The following is a 21,489-nucleotide window of genomic DNA, read 5'->3' as shown; positions in this document are numbered from 1 at the left end:
CCATCATGTCTGCTATCCCAAAGGGATCGCTTGTCCTCGTCACTGGCGCAAATGGTCTCGTAGGTTCCCATGTTGTTGACCAGCTTCTCGCTGCTGGCTACAACGTCAGGGGCACTGTCCGAACAGAAAGCAAAGGCGCTTGGCTTAAGACTTACTGCGATGACAAGTATGGTGAAAATCGATTTCAAGTTGCACTTGTACCAGACATGGCTTCCAAAGGCGCTTTCAATGAGGCTATCAAAGGTTGAAACAGATCACATCTGTCAATATATTCATGTTGACCTATATCTCAGGCGCTTCTGGAGCTGTCCACGTTGCAACCAATTTCAGCTTCAACGATGACCCCAATAAAGTTTCAGTACATCTGACATGCAAAGAGACCCGTCTAACTCTCTCAAGGTAATTCCCGGGGTTGTTCAAGGCATCAGAGATGTGCTCGAGTCTGCACTATCCGAGCCGAGCGTGAAACGCTTCGTCTTCACCTCCTCCTCTACAGCAGCGACAAACCCCAAGCCAGACGTCTCCTTCTCCATCCCAGGAGACATGTGGAACGCCGAAACAGTAGAGCAAGCCTGGGCGCCTCCACCTTATACCCCTGATCGTAAGTGGGACGTATACGGCGCGAGCAAAACGCAAGCCGAACAGGAGCTCTGGAAGTTTGTCAATGACCACAAAAAGGACATTGGGTTCGTAGCTAATGCTATTCTGCCAAATGCGATGTTTGGACGTATCATCGATCCAACCAATCAGCCCGCCAGTACCGCTGGATGGATTACTGGGCTGTACTCCAATGGTTTCACCTATCAGCAAGATATCGCGCCTCGTAAGTGACCTCTAAACACCAGAGAGCGCATGACAGAGGGGTTCAAAAAAGCCGCCAGCCTGAATCAAGGACTGTGCGGCAATTTCACCCAAGTACTAATTCTCTCCCAAAAACAGAATACTTCATCAACGTCGCCGACTCCGCACGCCTCCATGTCGCCGCCCTGATCGACACCACGATCGCTAATGAGCGCATCTTTGGTTTCAATGGACCTTTCAATTGGAACGACATCCTTCGCGTTTTGCGAAAGCTTAGACCAAACCATAAGCTGCCCGAGGATCTTGAGGACAACAAGCAGGATCTGAGTAAGGTCTTGAAGAGGGGACGTGCGGAAGATATTCTGAAGAAACATTACGGTGTGGGTTTCACGTCGTTGGAAGAGACTTTGAAGGCAAATATTGCGCATCTGGAATGACTGAAAAGTGCCGTGGGGTAGGTCTATCGAAAAATGGCGGGTTGAGAAGTCCCCTCGTTTGGTAGTGTTGCGTTGGCTTGTGCTCTAGTAATTATGTTGAGAGTGTGCGACTAAGCACTAATGAGCAGTCAATCATCTCTCATGGTATTGCCTGATCATTACCGCGAACTGAGTATGCATGAATAGGATACCTTCTTAAGGTGTCGACACGTAAATCGACATGAGTTGTTCTTTGTCCTTGGGACTTAGAAGGGCCAAGCTCTTCGAGCACATCATTAATCGACGCATGGAATGTGTGGCTTTATTGACATAACAATACTTGGTATCTGCCTATGCCTGGGCCTGGTCGCTCCGCCATGCTCTGCACAACGTCCCCCTTTGCCCGTCTCCAAATCTCCAGAGTCGACTCTTCAAGCTCATATCACGAAGAGCCAATCACCCACTCGAGCCTCGGCATACCAATATTTCTTGACCCAGCGCTCCGGTTTGTTTGTACGCCAGGCCCGAACTATGTCATCTCAAAGGTAAACGTGCCAGAGCCTCTGACTTTCATCTGAAGAATCATGTATTGTAATCGTGGCATCTAAGATGAAGCATGTGCGGCTGCTTTGAAAAGGGGGCCGAGCTTGCCTAGGTCTGCTTTTTGGCGGAAGTGACAGTGAGGCCGGTCACCTATGGCGAGGGCGACTTGCTTCTCGTTGAAAGTATCTGGAGTGTCGGGGTAAGGTATTTGGTTCGTGATGTGTACGTTGCGGTCTTCAGGAGCAATGCCTTCTTAAATATCTGATTCGAAACCGTTGTCACTTTCGGTTTCATCACTTATGGTTTCATCGCGCATGAAGTACCAGTCGCCGTCGACTGTATTCATGCTGAAGTTACCTTTGGCCCAGACGAGGTTTGGCCACGATGGTTGCTTGCCTTGGCTATCTGGTCAGAAAAGCGATCGTGAGATCACGATGCTATCACCAAAGTCCAGGTGAGTTAGGTTTTCGGATTGTGAGATCGTATGGATAGCTAGGCTTAGATGGTCGGTCCTGGGGAGAGATGGTATAAGGACGCTTGAGGGGTTCGTCGCCTAGTTGGAGGGGGAAGTATTGAAAAGATTCAGTGTCACTCGTTTCAATGAGCCTAGAGGTATCATAAGCAAGGCTTCAGCGAAGTCTACAAGTATTGACAAATACTGTCAGCCATTCTTTTACGTTCAATCTTTTGAAAGTACACAAAAGCGACCTACTAAAGCACGTTTGCTGCTTCAATCGAAGATCCCTCTTCTCATTATCATTGAACTTCCAACGACATTTGTTCAAACGAGGGAATTTACTGGTGAGCATGGCGATTGACTGGAGCTCGATGTTACAAGTTCCCACTGATCTGAAGAAAGTAGATATCTGTGGTACATCCTGAATTCTCTCGATCGATTCAAGCTGCAAAGAGAAGACTTATGTCTGTGCTCGAAAAGATCGTGACGGCTTCCATATACTCGCTCATCGCGATCCTTGTGATGCTTCTCTAAACCTCGGTGGCGACAATCCATGGGAGAATAGCAGTCTCCTATACATAGAAGTAACGACTGGTGAGTGGCTACGTCGCTATTGTTCTCACCAGTCTTCGACTCATCATGCCAAGACCCAAGCAAAGCCAAAGGAGCTTTCATGGTCTTGGTAAACACTCTATTGTTAGATTACTTGTCGCTCTCAGTCTCAAACTTCGCACAAGCCTTGTCGGTATATGTAGGAAGGATGACATGAAAATGAAGCCACTTGAGCGATCCTCGGCCGTGATTGATCACAATGCTAGAAAAAGGGTCTATCTCTGCACTTTTGACTTCAGTTCGACGAAATGTACCGCATTCTATCGCATATTGCCATGATCGTGAGATAGTAGCGTAAGCTGGCAGCAGAGCCTGGCCTCATTCATCGATGTTAGCCTGGTCTTCGCGCTCCCAACGCGGTAAGTACGAAGCAGTGAGGATTATGATCTCTTGAGAGGGGTGGTTCATCCCTACAGACATTGTGTTGGTGGAAGATGATTTTGACCACGGAGAGCAAGGTCGTGTGAGCGAGCAATGCCTGAACGATAACTCATAGGACAAATGGACGCAGCTGTTCCGTAGCAAAGGGGATATCTATATAATATGGCCTAGTTGCTAGGAACTCAGATCCTTCGGTTCGATTGGTCACCACGCAACGAGGCACTATCGAATCGTTGACGCTGGGTTTCTGACTGACCTGCATGCGGGCTATCCGGGTTTCGGAGGTGTGTCGCATCTATAACGTTCGAATGCCAAGGTAAGTCGAAAGTATTGAGATAGGCATAGTCCTTTGATGGACTGGTTGCACAGCCTTGGGGCCGCGCTTCCAAGGGAGCGTTCCATTCCCCGGGCTGACGGCGGATGCATAGCCTTGTCCGTAGATGAGGAAGAGGAAATTTAACTATCTTTGCCCACAATGAAGTATCTACAAGACTCGAGGTTCATAGACTATTCGAAATATAAAAACCCAAAAAAAACAACCGGAAGCTCATTTGAATAGGGACGGGGCGCTTTAACTCCGCCTAGCCCCGTCAGCCTGGTACCTCACAGCGAGTCTTGCCTCCTAAAGCGTGCTAGCCTAGCAAGCTAGGCCAGAAAAGGCTTAGATGGCTTCGCGGCCTTTCCTTCTGAGCACGCCTGCTCCGGGAAGTCGTGTTTTTAAGATTTTCAGCTTCGTGTCCCATTGGTTTCGTTTGAAGTTGGTTCCCAACCACTTTTATATATAAAAATTTATATATATATATATATTTAGGATATAATATATTAAGATCTCACGCCGAGTTTTTTAAGATTTAAAAAAGATTAAAAGCTTTAAAAGTTACCGTTGATTTAAAAATTTTATATTAAAAAAAATAAAATTTGCTTTTTCATCGGAATTTTTTAAATTTTTAAAGAAATTTTTTTCCCTTAAGTAATTTATATATAAAATTAAAAGATCTTACCCCGAGTTATAGCCGTCCAATTGTAGAAAGAAAGTAGTATTTTTTTCTAAAAGGTTGAAGTTCAATGAATCTTCAACGCTAAGAGGCTTTTAGAATCAAAAATACTAGATTTTGGACTTTCCGGTGCAGACCCCCTGCGGGGGAAGCCTGGAAGGCCCCTATAAGGGCGCTAGTTCCCCCTAAGCAGGGGGTCTGAAAGCTTATGGAGACAAAGCGAGTCCTCGCAATCCAGACTGATGAAGTGGAAAGCAATTTCCCTATCCAATCCTGAACCGACATAGTTCCCATGACGAACTAAACAATGGATTTCGCACCCTACCAAGACACCGAGCCCGCATCCACACGCGCCCTCTCCCCTCCCCCGCAAGCCAGCCGTACCCTCTCGCCGCAACGAAAAGCACAATCCCCCAACCCGAACACAAGAAATACAGATCCTTTCGGCGCACAGTCTCTCCCACCACCGAGTTCCTTTAGTGACGACCGGAGAGGGGGTACTGGGTTCGGAAATCCGGCTTTAGAAAATGGCAGGCTAGACGTAAATCTGTTCGAGACGAGCCTGCCCTTGAGGCTGGACTATGAGGCTATGCTTGCGTATTTGGCTTTGCCGCCGGCGGGAGGAGTGTTCCTACTCGTGGTGGAACATAAGAGCGATTATGTGAGGTACGTGGATCAGCAAGAACTCAATCCGTTGTGACGGACCTGGGACCAGACCGCTTGTGCTTGTATTCTCGCTGCCTTTTGTTGCTATCCGATTTCCTTTTCGAAGACAGGAGCAGGGAGCCTGGACGTATGGGAAGGGAAAAACGCAAGGATGATGGCCGAAGGTATACAGCAGAAATCAGCTACGCGGAGACCACGTACAGATTGCACGCCGAAACGTTACCGGGAGCCAAAGTAGACTCCTCTATTGCTGCCCCTTCGACCGTGCTCCTAGTGTCACTTCAATTGTCTTCCCTTAGTCCTGAAACTTTCGATCAATCGTGCAATCCTTTCGAGTCATTCGTCTTGATGTTTTTTAAAGCGCGTCTCGAACCTCTACAGCCATGCTAATCGATGATTGATCTAGATTTCATGCGTGGCAATCGTCACTACTTTTCTCAGCCATCGTCGTAAGTAATAACCACGCGATCGATGAAGTCTGAGCTCCTAAAGAACGGTCAGGTCATCCATTTAATATTCTCGTGGTCAAGTCCACTATCTTGGTTGCTGTTTATGGTCGACATTGGATTGATAGCGTTCCTCACCTTTCGAGCATATAGCGACGGTAACTCAGCTCTTTCATCACCCCTAATTCGCTGCTGACGGCCATCAGCGGACGGTCTCGATAGGTTTGAAATCCCCTTCTTCGGCGGTTTAGCGAGTTCATTCGTCGACGCGGAGTAGGAATGTAAGTTTATTGGCTTGGGCAAGGAAGGGTAGTTGGGCCTGCTCTGTGTACTGTAATGAGTCACTTTTTGTCTTTAAAGATACCCAAATGGCATATGCCTCGCGCAGTTTCATCACAAATATGTCTACTCTATGATCCAAGCAATTACTATCCAACAAGTCAAGCATCGAATCTTCAGGTCAGCCCAATCGTCGAGTCAGCGTGACTCCCACGGCTTGAGAAACGCCAGAACAAAATTGCTAAAGATGAGATGGCACTTATGCCCATGAGATGAAGGTTGTAATGCTTAAAGAAAAGTTAGCAGTTGGCAGACCAGCAATAGGAGCTTTTCAAAGATGTCGCTTGGAAACATGCGAAGAGCATGCTTGCATTTTGATTAACCTAGACAGTAAATTTGCAGGGGCTCTCTGACGGCCTATCCGGCAGGAGACAGCATTGGCAAACAATTCTGTCGGCGAAAGCGACAGCGCAAACAACGATGCAGAAAATATCTGCTAATCTTCAATCTATATTTCTTAAACTATGGTACTTTGCATTATCTTCAGGGGTAGACAAAGGTTGTCTCTATCTTGTATTGTATGTAGGGGCGCGGTATTTCATTAATCTCATTCTAGTATTACTGCCGTGTCCTAGAATGCGAATTATAATATACGTTACTTTCAGACCTTAGCCAATTTGGAAATGCCAGATTCGCCAAGGCGTATCTGGAGGGAATCTTGTCGAGAACAGTTTACAAAATTAATGATGTTGCTTTACTTTATTCATTCACTGCTATTGCCACGAGCTTTCCTCTTCTGCACCCCATCACCCCTATCCTCTTCCAACCCAGTCCCAATGCCCGAATCTCTCCACGCGCTGCTCTGCTGCTGCGTCTTCAAAATCATCCTCGTCGTCTGCCCCAGCGGCAGTAACTTGTAGCGGCTTGCCCACAGTCTTCAAAGCCGCTTCGTCCTCTTCTCTCTTGATGCCTACCGCCGATATCGGGCCATCACTTGGCGGGTATCTCAGCGGTTTCTGCCTGCCTAGCGTAGGGAACGTCCTATGCGTCTCTGATGATTCGTCCAGTGCCTTGAACGTCTCCGATTCGGGCGTCGTTTCTTCTTCATTCTTGATCGATTTCTTCTCTCTTGCCCCACCACCACTGGTTTCAGCATCCATGTAGAGGGACAAGCCAAGCCATGCCACGCTCATTGAAAACATACTAGCCATCCAGAAGCCACTCGCGAAGACCAAAAAGCTCAAGATCCGGTGATTGTAAAGTATCCACCGTAAACCACTCAATCTTGCAATGATGACTACTTCGACGGAGTAGATTTGCATCTTCTCGTCTGCTTCCAGAGATACTGATGCTGCTTGAGGTACGTTGCCCACGCCTTTGGGAAACTCGACAGCCTCGAACATGGGAACTCTGAGGCTCTCGCTTTCCTTGCTAAAGCCGAAGACGTAGAGAGGGAGGAAGGAGAGCGTGCTTGCAGTACTTGTGATTTGGGAGACGTATGTGAGCGTTGCGGGACGGCGGGAGTAGGCAATTGTCTTATTTTGGTTGTCTAGCATGGGTAGTAACGCTGAATTTGATGAGGCTGTTGGAGAGGGCAGCAGTGAGAGGGAAAGCATGAAGTTGCCTGCGCGAAGGTTCGTGGGGCTGCGGGGTAGATGGAAGTGCAGGGAGATATCGTAAGCTTGATTTGAGACCAGGGCTGAAGGAAATTTCGTCAGGCCGAATGGATGGCCATCTCTGGAGTCATGTCAGTCATGGCTCGAAGAACATTGCTTGGGGAGTAGGGTAAATGAGCGTACCCGAATTGGAGGTGCACCACCCTTTCCACTCCTGGCTGAGGGACGTATGCATAGTAGAAAAGCCAGAAAGCTATGCTGGCTACCCCGAGTAGTAGAGTGGATGTAGCTGCAAGCAGACCGATGCTGAGATACGCTTTCTGCGCGGATTTGGAGAGGAATGGGCGAATTGGAACCAGGGCAGTGTCCTTGCTTTGTGAGACCCGCGTGCATTGAATACGGTAGGAAGAGGGGAGAAGTGACCCAACTTACGATCGTCTTGTCGAACAGCTCCGATACCCGAGACCTATTCCAAATATCCATGAGATACCTGCTTTCTTAGGTTGGGGGCAACGGTGGCACGTTGGCCGCCTTGCGTAACCACGCCCGAACGCGCTGGTCACGTGCTTCTACATGGCCAGGTCGCGAATGAGCAGAGGGAAGCAATTTTACTTTGTGATTGGGAAAAGAAGAGAAGGTTGTACCGAAGAGGCAATGATATATTATCCTATATTACAGTGAGGAAGGTGGTCATCTTCCTCGGCTACGTATGATACATTGTTATGACACCCTATCATGCTACCTTCAGCCGTTGCGTTAAGCCAGCCAGAAATGCTTTTGAGGATCGTCGTAACAAAGCAAGAGATATTGGAGGATTATGATTAGGTCAATCAAAAAGTCGTCAGTCCAAGTACTCCCGCCCACCCATGTCGAATTCGCCATCGCTAAGCCGATTAAAGCTGTGTCATGTGATAGCCTGCCTCCTTTTGCTGCTGTTCCTGTCTAGTATCGTTGCGGTCACGTAGCCATTGCGCCAAACCATGCTGGATGTATAGTTCGAAAAGAGTGGGAGGTCACTAGCTCAGAGGTACATTAGATACCGGGCATCTCAGTTGTGCTAAAAGAACCCGCTTGCGGGCCAGCGCTGCTCCCTCTCTTCGCCTTGTTTTAGTAGGTCGTCACATACGGCTTGCACCTGCAGTACTGAATTAGGATTTCCAACAAACGTGACATGTTTATCCAGACATACCTGCGGTGAGTCTTTCACCATGGGAAGGTGCCAAAAGTTGTATGCAGGATTCTTTAGCAGTTCTAGCATGACAACGAGTAGGCCCCACGGATGAGGTAAAACAGCGTGAAGTCGTTCGAGCAAGATGGTGACAATCTGCTCTCGTGTTTCGAAAGCGTCATGATTGGCGAACTCTGTACCGAAAAGATGTAGAAGGGCATAGGCGAAATAATGCGTATGGGCATTGGGCCAACGGAGCTGGTTGACCATGCTACACAATAACTGATAGCGAGCATCAGGACGCAGATCTCTGCACAGCTTTTGAAGTAGGGTTATCTGTGGAGAATCGCTGATGAAGTTCGAGCCACCCCTTTGAGATGCCGCGGTGATAGCAGTTTGAGCAATATAGAGAACTGCCCAATGAATCAGCTTCGCATCGACTTTCGTTTCAACGCTCGTATCGGTGAGAAAAGCGTCTTTGACACGAGCCACGTGTTCGGAATTGATGTTTCTGATTGCAGCGTCTAAATTGAACTGGAGCCTGTCTGTAATTTGTGGGGGACTCAGATTGGCAATAATCCGTGGTGACCTGCGAACTTCTTCAAGACGGTCAATCTTCAAGCCTACGACGAAAGGATTTGGAAGCTCGGGGAAAGAAGACGGATAGGCACTAAGCACAATGTTGAGTAGCTGCGTAGCGTGGCTGGGAAGAGCGTTGCAGAGCCGAAAATGTGTCTCCGCCAAAAATTCGGGGAAGTCGTGGTGCAAAATAAGCAATACTCGCAGGAAACCTCGGTATAAGTCCAGATACATGGATCCAAATTTCTCGGGCTGCATAAGGTGCGATATGTAGGATGAAGCCAGTTCCATTATCTTGGCGAATGCGTCGTATCCCTGTCCAGATTTAGCTAAAAATTTCGTGGAATCAGAACCGTTTGGACTGCTCACCTGGCCATCTGTGAGCTTCAACAAACTTGGCATGAAGAATCGATGCGAGATGAGTGCAAGCCAATGATGAATGAAGCCAGGAAAATGTCGAGGGCCCATTCTGAGAAAATGTTCAGCAAAGACCAAAAGCATTCTGTCGCTCTGTACAGAATTCTCCGGGAAAAATTCCTGCCAATAGCAGAGGATGCTGGAAAGCAAGCGGAAGAAAATGCGCTGAGTCGCATGTTCGCCTCGAGTTACTTGATGATGGTTCATGATCAGTGTGATGAGCGACAATGTAGTGTCCATGACGGCGTATTTGTTGGTTTTCGCAGAGCCGTTCAGGTCACCCTGGCTCTTCACCAAAATGACCGCAAACCGAGCAAGCGAGTCGACCTTGGTGAAGACATCATTGAACGTGATAGGCTGCGGGCGTGGACTTTGCGCCTTGTCAAAAGCCTCTATGACCTCGTCAATGCAGAACCTCAGGAAAACGATAAGAACCTCTGGATTCTGCGTTAACTGACGCACATGTCCCTGTAGCACAAAGGCTGTTAGAACTTTATCACTCGCAGCACCCGGATTGTTCTCGCATAAACGAATCCATTCCAAGAATACGTAGTGAGCCAGATTCTGTTTCACGAGTTCCGCACCATCAAGCACCCCGTCAACATCTTCGTCGCTCCCAATGCTGTTGATCTTTCTCCAAATGTCTGTTTTTGCGTCCATGCTCTTATCCACCAAGTACCATTCAGCAATAGCTGTGAAGCTTTTCGCAAAATCTGCACGTAGTGCGACAGGTCGAGAATCAAGTAGGACCTCGTTGATAATTCGAGACAAGGCGTCGACCGCAGCGTCTTCTTTTCGATTTATCAACAGTGCAAGAGATTCGTCTACTCTATCAAATTGCATGATCTCACTCTTCAGTAGCTCGATTGTGACGTCCGTCGCGAGAAGGTTGGCATCATTCTGATAGTACGCCCACTGAGCGACCTCTTTGGCTATCTCTGGGGATGTGTGGTAGAGCGTCGCTAGGAGATATACATATATTTGCGCTGCAGTTCGGCCGAGGGCAATCTCTCCATATAGATCTCTACAAAGTTTTTCAGCACACATTAGAGCGACTTTGTCATACGCGAGACAGAATTCTTTGACTTGCTCAAGCAGTTCGAATAGCGACGTCTCACGGCGAATGTCGTCCACAGAACGACCTTCGTTTTCCTTCATGATGCTGTCGATTTCTCGAAGTAGATCATTGACTCGACCCTCAACCATAGCAGGGTCAAGGTAGCCATTTGATTGAACCTGCATCACAGATGCCGGAAGTGGTGGGGGCAGCATGCGCCCACGTTGAGGCTGATATTGCTGATGTTGCATGACATGGTTAGGTATAGACATATTCTCTGTAGCTGCTGAGAGATGTGACATTGAGGAAAAGGTATCTTGGAGTATATCGGGTACTTGCCGACCGCTGTCCGCGGAAGATGATTGTGCATGGTTTGGTGGACCACGGGGTTGTCGACCAAATTCCGAGTAAATAGCCATCTGTTCTGGATTGAGTCCATTAGGCGTCTGCTTATATGGCTCAGCAATCTGCGTGCTCCAGCGATTGTGCGCAGGACCTATGTAAGGTTCGTTAGGGTGTTCGCTCCTCCATTGAATGCGAGCGGCTAATTCCCTTTGCACATGTTCTTCAATTTCAGGAATGGCTTGATCTGCAGCCTTGTTCTCGACGATTTCGCAAGCGATGTCCAGATTATCATTTACGCACATCAAGATTGTTCCTTCTGGGAATGCTTGCTCTGGGGAGTCTACCTGCGTTCTACGGATGTAGTTGCTCATGCTCTGTTTCAGCGGATCTTTACACGTGACAAGGGCGAGGTTTTGTGAGAGCTGTTTTGCCATTTGATGACAGGCATGCCGAAGTCTGTCTTCGTCCTCTTCGCAGGCAAAGTCTTTGGATATCAAATTGCTAGTAGCGATAGTAGCAATGGTGACCGATCGCTCTATTACAGATCCAATAATTTCGTAGATTGCGTGTGTGACGGCGTCAACAACTACTTGTCGCAGTCTCGTCTGGTTCGCTGTACTTCCGCTTGGGGGCGGGAATTTTAAAAGCTGTTCGAGATCTGGTAAATCGAGGTGCATTGCCTCCACCTCAAATTTTGGATTCTGTACACTCCCATTGATACCGCCAAGTGGAAGATTCTCGAAAGTCCTGATGCCATCTGGAAGCATATAATTCGTCTGATCGATGATATCGTATGGTCTTTCCATCAAGATTTTGGACGGTTCAACCACTTTGATATCTACGCCAAGCTCGTCACATAAAACTTCAATATCGAATTTCTGGTTTGTGGTTATGTTGACCTGGTGGTAGAATTCCACAAGTGCTGCTAGGATTTCGAGAACCCACGGGTTTGGGGGCTTGAAGATCGTAGAATGCTTTCCTTGAGCAAGAAAATTGCAAACAAAGGGTATCACAAGTAGGAGCTTCTCATACTGATAGCCCTCAACAAGTAAGTCGAGAAACGCAATGTTCTTACGTTTGACTGGTTTGTCTTGAGCTAACGTTAGAGAGCCTAACCAAATTGCTAAGCTCTTCAGGTTTTTACGTTCCGAGGCAGATTGAATTGTCGTATCAGCATTCATAAGGTGCTGGATGATCAGGTAGGTCGCGTGAAGCACTTGATTCCAAAGACCGCTACTGTCGAGAAGGTAGAGCACTTCGAGGTACAGTGGCTGGTAATTTGGTTCTACTTTGGCCCTTTCATTAACGAGGAAGTCTGCAAACCAGCCGTAGTGGTCGTCTCGCAGAACTCTCTTTAGCTGCTCAAATTTTGAGTCGAGATTTTGTTGAGACACATTGTTGAAGAAGAAGACAACCTTATCCTTGATTTCTTCGTCTGGCTCAGAGAAGCCAGGCGCAGGCCCGGAATTGATAGACTTGAGAAATGGGAAAGCAGCCACATGGCCATCCTCTTCCTCGTCCGTGTTAGCCAGCCCAGAGCTGTTCACGATGCCATCTGCACCATTAATTTCGCCATTCTCGAGTTGCACACCGTTCTGGGCGAGGGCATCGACAGCCATTGTATAAACTAGTGTACCAAAAAGACCAGGTACATGGGCTAGGGATTTGCAGTAATCCACCCAGTCAGGCTCCTGAAGTCGGCTTCGGAAGGTCTGCAATGCCTGCAGTCCAAATTTGAACATTGATGCGTCTTTGGGATAATCGCCCAAAGCGTCCAAAACCATCTCTCGGGCGACGCGAAGCGTCAAATCCGAGATAAGTCCAACTTCGATGATGCCTCCAAACAACAGCGCGGTCTTGGACAGCGGGTCCAGCGGATACTCGCTGAAACAAGAGTATTCGTCAAAGAGACCATGAATCATGCAGGCGAACAAGTCTCGCTTAGCAGAATCGTTCGAAGCTTTGCACTCTTGCAAGTACCTAATGACTTCTGTGACATCCAGCTCCTTGCCGTACATTCTTTTGTAAAGCTCTTGCATCTCTGCATCCGCAGTTCGTGGCATTGCGTTACTCTGCTTGCAATCCACATCAAGCCCATCGACAATGCCTTCGCAGAGTAGTATTAGCCTCGGATAGGCCTGCAAAAATGTCCTCTGAATACTTTTAAAGGCCACAGCATCTTGCATGTTCTCATGTAAGATGTCCAGCATATCGTATGCTGTGTGCATACCAAGGCTGACGGTGCGCGGCTCCAATTGCTCATCACGAGAAATGCGTAGCTCATCCTGGGCTTTGATGATACCGAATTTTGACAGAGCGTTAATGAAAGGTATTTTGTCGGAAGTGGCCATCTTGCGCTCAGCCCACTCTCGAAATGGTATGAGCCCATTCCTATGAGCTAACGCAGCTAAGTCAAAACCAAAGCTTGTTGTCATCGTGAGAAGCTCGTCCAACCAGCCCAAGTCTACGGAAATATCGAGCATTGTAGTGAGTTCTAAAGGATCTGCAATGTGAGCTTCTAGGAGAGCTCCTGCAACGGATTTCTTATCGTGCTTCCAGACGGTATGAAGAACATACGAATGTTCCGGTCGATCTCTCTTCAATAAGTAGGTCTGTAGGAACCTTCGAATGAGCTGTTGACAGAGCACCGTCGGCGGTTCGATAGCTGATGCAGAGCAAGACCATAATCCAATCTTCTCGCCAATGATTTCTTCCAAATTTAGAAGCTGCTGATCATCAGGTTCCACTGAATCTGGGAAGCACAAATCAAGCGGGGCAGTGATTGCATCCATGGATATTGTGATGTCTCGTTTGGCTACTTCTGCCACAGCCTCAACACCCTCTGGACCATCCAAAGAGCTCGTGGGGTCGTAAGCTGCTCTCAGGTTTGGTATTAATGATGCATCGATTTCTGCAGGCGAGCAGCGGTAGAGAGCAGACAATATCGCAAAGTGTGTATACTGAGACTCGTAAGGCCCGCGCCAAAGTGCTTGAAGATCGAGCTGGGTGTCGTTCTTAGCGATAGGGAGAAGAAGATTATACAATGAGAGAAAAGACGCCTCGGAGAATGGTAGATTAGCTCGGTCGAAGCCACGGATAATTTCCTGCCAATCTAGATGCACTGATGTCGCCCGAACAGCTGCAGCAAAGTTTGCAGGATCGTGAGGTAGCCAATCCGGAGATAATACCATATAGAGCAGAACACTGCTCACTTGTCTTTCGTCAAGATTCCAATCAACATGTTCCGCGAGAAATTTTTTTGATGTTTCTAGACTTTTGGTGAAATCGGGTCCAGCTTTTCGGACCTCAAGGTAGAGGCCCTGCTCAGTTTGATCTAGTTCCATGACGAATACAAGAGCTTGGATCGCCATTGGTGCCTGGACTTCCAACTTCGAATATCGGTGGTCGACGCAATACTTGACTTTGTTGTAATCATGTTGCGTAATAGAACCCTGAGGAGAATCGTGCAGGAATCTAAGAGCGCAAGTCGCCAGAAGTACTGGATCTACATCCGGGTCATCATTGTCAGCATTTGCAAGGGCTTTCGCAAGGTCGTCAGCAGTGTTGTTCAGCAGTATAGCTGCTTTAGTCTTCAGCTCTTGCTTTGTGACGCGAGTAAATGCGGAGAGCAATATTACTTTGGCGTAAGTGTGGAGCTTGAAGTGCCTAATGAAGATATCAAGATCAAAATCTCGAAACAATTCGCCTTCTGCCCCATCGATTGCCTCAGCGATTCTTGTGCCTTGTTCAGGGTCTTGAATTATCTTGTCTACCTCCCGTACTAAGATAGGGTAGTTTGCTGGGTTCTCGACATTGCGACTGATACCTGGAAAGATCTGTGGTGAGTTCCCACTTAATAATCTGCGGAAGTATTTTGGGAAATTTTCCATGCCGTTCGCTTCAACAAGCTAAAATTGTGTCAATTGTGTTGGGCAGTAAAATCACAGTGTGTAGACCATTGCATACCCTTCTGATGGCCTCTGCTTGCGTTTCCCACTTCGCTTTGCCCTCTTTCTCAGTTATCGAACCCAGCAGAAGGAAAATCTGAGTTGCAACGATCTTGGAGACCGAAGACTGTCCTGAGTTCGCAGAAGACGGCGCAGGTCCCGAATAAGAGGAGCGCTCGAAAGTAGTTGCAGTAGGGGACGTCAAGCTATATTGCGACAGGGGAGGAGAGAATGTCTGGCTCCTAGCGTAGCCTCCTCCACCGCCACTACTTGCGCCTCCTCCTACTTGAGACGCGGGGGTCGAAGCCGCGGCGGAGGACGCCGATTGTGGGTTTGATGCTGGCGTGATGGCTCTTGAACGTGGTGAGAGAAGAGAGTGTGTAGGTTGCCCTTGTTGAGATCCAGCTTGAATGCTTGGAAAGGGTGATGTCGAGAAGGAGGACGAGTGACTGCTGCGGCTACCGTTTTTATGTGTTGAAGAGTTGACAACAGACGAGAATGTAGAAGTGAATGGTGAGGGCGAAGATGTGTTCTTCCCACGACCAGGCTCAGTGGCAGAGGATTCAAGGCCTGTTGAGAGAGGGGTGAGGCCACGCCGAGTTGAAGCACCTGGGGCAGGCTGGCCCCAGGCTGACGGCTGTGTTCTCACCAGCCGTGCGCCAGACGTCTGGTTGGGACTAGATATATTGGCGTTCTGCGTCGTCGATTGTGGGGGATTGAAGTTCATGTAGGATAGCCGATCATTGGTACAACGTGGAGGGGGAGTTCAGAAAGGTCAGCGCTCGGACATTCTCTTATATCTGATGGTGAATGATCAGACTCGAGGTGAGCGGAGGACCTGTGTTAATAGGCTGTAACAGAGACGAGTTTAGTGAATGCAAACACAGCTTGTACAATTGAGCCCTCTAACTCTTCTTAGCTCCGCCTGTGCCTATAGCGCTAGGGCGGCTATTAAATGCTTGGCACTGTCTCCCTGCCAACAACTAGCGCGGAGAGGAATCGAGCGACAATCAAAGAAGGCAAGCGTCGCCTCATGGGCATTGCAAAAACTTCATGAAATTAGACCCCTATGGCTCGCGAATCAGCAATACCGAGACTTTAGAACATTCTACTTCTCTCTTTCATCTTTGTTTGCAGGCTCCGTCGAGCGACTGACGGGCGCAATGCCCGGCGCCATAATAGATGGTCCAGCTGTGTCTATGTCTTGTGAGTGAAGCTCCAGTGCTTCGGTCAACATCCTTCGACCTGACAAACGCCGTGTAGTTGCGAACAACTTCTGGGGCAGGGAAGATGCGGGAGTTCAGCCCCTGCTAGAACGCATGCAGAATGCAAAAGTGACTTGTGATGAACTCAAAGTCTTTTACAATTGTACGTAGCAAATGAGGGCTGGAGCAAGCTGCGTCACTAATCAGTAAACAGCGCGCGCTTCTATTGAAGATGAATATGCGCGGAAAATGATCGCGCTATGTCGTAAACCCCTAGGTTCTTCAGAGTCTGGAACTTTACGAGCATCGCTCGACATCATGAGGGGGGAGGTAGAGTCTATGGGCAAAGCACATCAAGGCATCGCTGGGCAGATGAAAAGTGAGCTTGAAGAGCCCCTGGCAGCTTTCGCGGGAGGAATGAAGGAGAGGCGGAAGATCGTGCAGGCCGGCGCCGAAAAGTTGTTTAAGATTAAGCAGCAGCAGACACAGGCTGCAAACAAGGTGCGGATTCCATCGTGGTCCGAAAATAATTCGCTTACATCTGAGAAAGTCACGCGACAAATACGAGCAGGATTGTCTAAAGATTAAGGGCTATCTGGCGCAAGGGCATATGGTCATGGGTCAAGAAGAGCGAAAGAACAAAGCGAAGATGGAGAAGACACAAATACAGCTTGCATCTACAGGCAACGAGTACGAAGCTGCGATCAAAGTCCTCGAAGAAACAACTGGAAGGTGGAACAGAGAATGGAAGGCAGCTTGCGATGTATGGGCCATTCCACTGACCCTTAGAGTCCATTGCTGATACTTCCAAGAAATTTCAAGACCTGGAGGAGGAGCGGTTAGACTTCATGAAAAGTAGCCTGTGGACCTTCGCCAATATTGCCTCAACTGTGTGCGTGAGTGACGATGCGGTAAGTGATCGATGCGTTGTTGTAAAAGCCTAGCTAAACTTAGAAGTCCTGTGAGAAAATACGTCTATCACTTGAAAATTGTGAGGTCGAAAAGGATATTTCGATTTTCATCCAAGAGAGAGGCACAGGACAAGAGATTCCAGATCCTCCGAAGTACATCGACTTCTGTAGGGGAGATGCCGAGGACAATGCATCAGCACACTCGGACGATGACTACTCCGTCGCGCAATTTCAGCGTACAATCAATCCAGCATTCCGGACTTCCTCTCCGCAGCCTTCTACTTTCGAATCACATCATGATCCTGGATCTGATCTGGCAGCTAGAATGGGGCACGAAGGAAAACTGCCACCGCAAAAACGTGATGTGACATTAACACCTCAAAGCAATCGAAATGGCCAACACGTGATTGCGCAACAATCAAATTTGGGTGGTCAGCCGCCTGTTCAAAGTGACATTCAAGACTTTGCTGCTGTTCCTCACAATGAGTATCCAACCGATGGAATGACAATGTTTTGTCGTACGGCACCACCGTCAGACCGAAGCTCTGCTACCAGCCCAAATCGCCCTTCAAGTAGAGACTCGCAAAGTGAATACTCAAATCCAACATCATTTTCGAGCGTAGAACCTACAAGCGGTTCACAGTCACCCATCAAGGGAGAATATGGACAGGGAGCTCCAGGCAACCTGCCGAACAAAGCAGTCCAGAAAAAGAGAAGTGGATTCTTCAGCAACAGCCCATTCAGGAGGAAGAGTAAGCACGAAAAAGGAGCTCCTTCGCTTACAACTCCTACTTCTCGTAGTAATTGGCGATCTTCCAACGATAAGCAAGGAGAAGTGAACAGACCGAGTTTTACCACTCATGGTGGCCAGGACAGAAATATAAGAGATGCCAACTCCGGCACTCCGGAACCAGTGGATCCTCGGGCTCAGTTTCAGCTCAACGTAGGCAACAACGTGTTTGATGTTGCCTCGCCGGACTCGAAGGGCACCAAGTCCGCAATCAAGGGCTTGAACAGGGCGTCTAAAGGCTTAGATCCAATTGCTGCGGCTTTAGAAGAGCTTAAGGGGGTTAACAAACAATCTTCAGTTCGTATGTCAGCAGACCGTTATGCGGGCGTGGCAACGCCAGGTCCAGCAAGCGTTGCCAGTACCCAACATAACGAACCATCTGCTGCTCGCCGCAAAACTCCCCCTCCATCTTATGATCAGCCAACGAGCCGGCTCGGTGCACCCAAGCCTGCCTTTACTTCAGCCCAAATGCAACAGACTACGCGTAAGTATGTAAACCAAGGCCAAGACATATACGGAGCGTCGCGCGGGAACGCACGCGAAAAGGCTAGAGACATCCCGCGAGCCACTTCACCTCGTCCCATGCGGAGCACCAGTCCCCGCCCTCCTTATCAAGGGCGTGAGAACACAGGACTCCCTCGGTCTGCAAGCCCGAACCCTTACGGTGGATCAAAAACGAGACAGACACCCAACACCAGTCCAAGTAAGGGAAGCTATTCAGCGCATGGCTCACCCAATGATCGTGGTAGGGTACCTTCACCGCAACCACAATTTGCAAGACAAGACCGGCCGCACAGTAGTGGCAACATGGCTGTGCAGCTAGCCGATGGTGCACAGCAGGGTAGAAGGGGCAACAACGACAGACCGATGAGCTACTATGGCGGACAGCGCGGGCCACAGCCAGGCGCATATCCGTCTATGGAGCGTCCAAGAGCGAAGAGCGCAGCTGATGGGAGAAACTTCACGGCCGAAGGCAAGCCGATCTTGCAGATGGGTGAGTATTCTTTCAATCCCATTTTACATGCTTACCTAACATCGCTTCTTAGCTCGAGCGCTTTACATGTATCGCGCCGCGATACCAGAAGAATTGTCGTTTGGCAAGGGAGACATGCTGGCTGTGACAAGATATCAAGACGATGGATGGTGGGAGGCTGCAGTAAGTGGGAAGAATGGAAGGCCAGGTTTAGTGCCAAGTAATTATTTGCAACCTTGTTAGTATGTTGTCGTCGATTGTATATGGGGTATTTGCGGAAAGCTGGGATGGACATTAGCGTTCTATAGTATATTGCTTTACTCATGTCGACTACAGTTCGATCCTTAGTCGCGACTCCGCGAGCGAGGTGTTTGCCGACGGTCTTGTATGAATAGTCATGAGTTGTTGAAGGGAATGTAGTCAGGCGCAGTTTTTGCGGGCGTCGCTTTCTGTTTAGCCGTACTAACTGCGATATCATACAAGAACAGTCCGTGAACTGGAGTCCTTCTTTTGGCCCTTCTTTCCCTTCACTTTCCAAGTCTTCCAGTCCTAGACCTTGCAATGGTCAGTGTCGGTCTCTAGATTGGTCCGGTTTCACTTCTAAAGTCAATATGTGACGGTCCATCTCTGCGCATATGCCGCATGCGCCTGAGATAATGACTAAAACACGGCGACGGAACGGTCAGACTAATATGGCTGTGCCAGAGGACGAAGAGTCTCTACTTCCATCAAGTCATTCGTATCCAGGTGGGTTGAAAAAGGGGGCGGTCATGGTAAAGCTTCCGATAATTCAGGGCAACAAGACCCCGGCAAAGCAGTTTTGACGGCATTGATCATGGTTCTGGTGTTCCTTTGCGGGCTTATTTATTATCTGTTGTATGTCTAGTTCCTGGAACATGATGTAATTTCTCACTCAGTGGCTTTCAGTCTTTACAGTCCACATGGAGGCCATGCTCTGCCAACTGCTTCTCCGTGTGATACAGTTTCTCAAGGATATCAATGCGCGACTGCGATATCACACAGCTGGGGTCAATACTCTCCATACTATCTTGTTCCATCTGAACATTCTGATAGCCTTCCGTCAAGCTGTCAAGTGATTTTTGCACATCTGCTGTCAAGACACGGTGCTAGATCCCCTACAACTTATAAAGCTGGAGTGTACAATGAAACCCTTGTTAGACTGCGTTCAGGCGCACATAATCTCACTGGACCCTACGCTTTTCTCGGAGATTATGACTATGACCTTGGAACTGAGGAACTAACGCTCATGGGAGAACAGGAGCTAATCCACTCGGGCATCGACTTCTTCACCCGGTACGAGGCTCTAGCTACAGCTGACACACCTTTCATCCGTGCTGGTGACCAGAATCGCGTCGTAGAGTCTGCACGTAAATGGGCCGAAGGCTTTCATAAAGCTAAAGTCGCCAGTGGAGCTATCAAGAACCTCGACTACCCATACGGTATCATTGAGATCTCCGAAGCCGAGGGGATGAACAACACGCTCAATCATGGTCTTTGCGCCGCCTTTGAGGCCAACAAGACAGGTCTCGCCGCACAAGCCGAGTTCGGAGCAACCTTTCTACCAGAAATTTCAGCCCGCTTGAAGCGCGATATAGGCACTTCAGACTTAACAGACACAGATACCCTCTCGCTGATGGATCTTTGCCCTTACACTGTTGTGGCGGAAACTTCCTTTTCCTCCTCATCCATAAGGGGAGTCAAACGCTCTATCTCAGGTGCCAACCCCCAAGCCAACCCTTTCTGCGCCCTTTTCAATCTTCCTGAATGGGAAAGTTATGACTACTATCAATCTCTTGGGAAATACTATGGCTATGGCGCCGGTTCCGATTTGGGTCCTACCCAGGGCGTCGGTTTCGTCAACGAGCTTATTGCTCGTCTAACCTCAAAATCTGTGCAGGATAGTACGAGCGTCAATCATACTCTAGATTCTAACCCTAAGATGTTCCCTCTTGGGAAATCGCTGTACGCAGATTTCAGTCACGATAACGACATGACAGCAGTCTTCTTCGCTTTGGGGCTGTTTGAAGGGATGCCGCAATTGAGGAAGGATAGAATCATGAGTGTGGAGGAGATGGAGGGATATACGGCAAGTAGAACTGTGCCGTTTGGTGGAAGAATGGTGGTAGAGAAGATGACTTGTGAGGGCGAGAAGGAAGAGATGATAAGAGTGATTATGAATGGGAAGGTCATGCCGCTAGTATCATGTAGTGGAGATGAGTTCGGAAGGTGTGGACTTGGAGCTTTTGTGGAGAGTCTAGGCTTTGCAAAAGGTGGAGGAAGGTGGGACGATTGCTTCACTGAGTCTGTGCGGACAACGACGATAAGGAAACCAGGTTTGGATGAGACAGCATTGGCGTCGGCGCTGTAGAGGAGGAGATTTTCACTTGATACCCATGTTTTGGTGGAAGGTCTGCCAGGTGATTGAGGCATAATTAGGCAAGGCAAAAGGGGTGTCATTGAACCGCGTGATGAGCGTTGCAAACCAATGTATAACATAGGCTGGCGTGGCCAATGTATTGTTGATCGGATATCTTGGACGAGTCATGCCTGTACTGTATCAAGATAGCGAGAGGAATTGGAAAACTACTGGCAGTGGCATTCATAAACCTTTCCCGAGAAGGGATCACATCATTCGAGAGAATTCATCAACAGAGCATGTAGTGGAGCCAACCCTCCACCTGTAGAAGATTGCTGTGTTTTTTCGCGTGCCTTCATATCGTGATTGAGCAGAATGTAAAGAAGAGATCCCTCAAACAAGCTACAGGACTTCAAATTGCTCGAGAGCTGCACGCTATGCAATATCGCAAGCTCATTACGCTCACGCCTCAACACACATCAATTAATCACACCTCAAACGTTTCCTC

General features: G+C 48.5%; 4 protein-coding genes across 4 annotated transcripts; 3 read left to right on the top strand and 1 right to left on the bottom strand.

Annotated features, from left to right (window-relative positions):
• Nucleotides 1-5: 5 nt before the first annotated feature.
• KY384_000687 (uncharacterized protein) lies at nucleotides 6-1,238 on the top strand (the record flags this gene model as incomplete). The annotated part of the gene is made up of 3 exons (XM_044809221.1): nucleotides 6-243; nucleotides 380-823; nucleotides 940-1,238. 3 exons carry the CDS (start codon nucleotides 6-8, stop codon nucleotides 1,236-1,238), a joined length of 981 nt encoding a protein of 326 aa, XP_044665208.1.
• A 5,170-nt stretch (nucleotides 1,239-6,408) lies between these two features.
• KY384_000686 (uncharacterized protein) lies at nucleotides 6,409-15,452 on the bottom strand (the record flags this gene model as incomplete). Its single annotated transcript, XM_044809220.1, has 5 exons — nucleotides 6,409-7,333; nucleotides 7,396-7,580; nucleotides 8,339-8,347; nucleotides 8,402-14,686; nucleotides 14,745-15,452. 5 exons carry the CDS (start codon nucleotides 15,450-15,452, stop codon nucleotides 6,409-6,411), a joined length of 8,112 nt encoding a protein of 2,703 aa, XP_044665207.1.
• A 727-nt stretch (nucleotides 15,453-16,179) lies between these two features.
• Nucleotides 16,180-18,847, top strand: KY384_000685 (uncharacterized protein; the record flags this gene model as incomplete). Its single annotated transcript, XM_044809219.1, has 5 exons — nucleotides 16,180-16,431; nucleotides 16,481-16,693; nucleotides 16,743-16,841; nucleotides 16,927-18,625; nucleotides 18,678-18,847. 5 exons carry the CDS (start codon nucleotides 16,180-16,182, stop codon nucleotides 18,845-18,847), a joined length of 2,433 nt encoding a protein of 810 aa, XP_044665206.1.
• Nucleotides 18,848-19,260: 413 nt separating this feature from the next.
• KY384_000684 (uncharacterized protein) lies at nucleotides 19,261-20,993 on the top strand (the record flags this gene model as incomplete). Its single annotated transcript, XM_044809218.1, has 2 exons — nucleotides 19,261-19,351; nucleotides 19,756-20,993. 2 exons carry the CDS (start codon nucleotides 19,261-19,263, stop codon nucleotides 20,991-20,993), a joined length of 1,329 nt encoding a protein of 442 aa, XP_044665205.1.
• Between the last annotated feature and the right edge of the window lie 496 nt (nucleotides 20,994-21,489).

The sequence above is a fragment of the Bacidia gigantensis genome, assembly GCF_019456465.1.
Source record: "Bacidia gigantensis strain McMullin 20006 chromosome Unknown contig_74, whole genome shotgun sequence".
Taxonomy (NCBI): Eukaryota; Fungi; Ascomycota; class Lecanoromycetes; order Lecanorales; family Ramalinaceae; genus Bacidia; species Bacidia gigantensis.
This window is presented reverse-complemented; position numbering and strand designations above follow the sequence as displayed.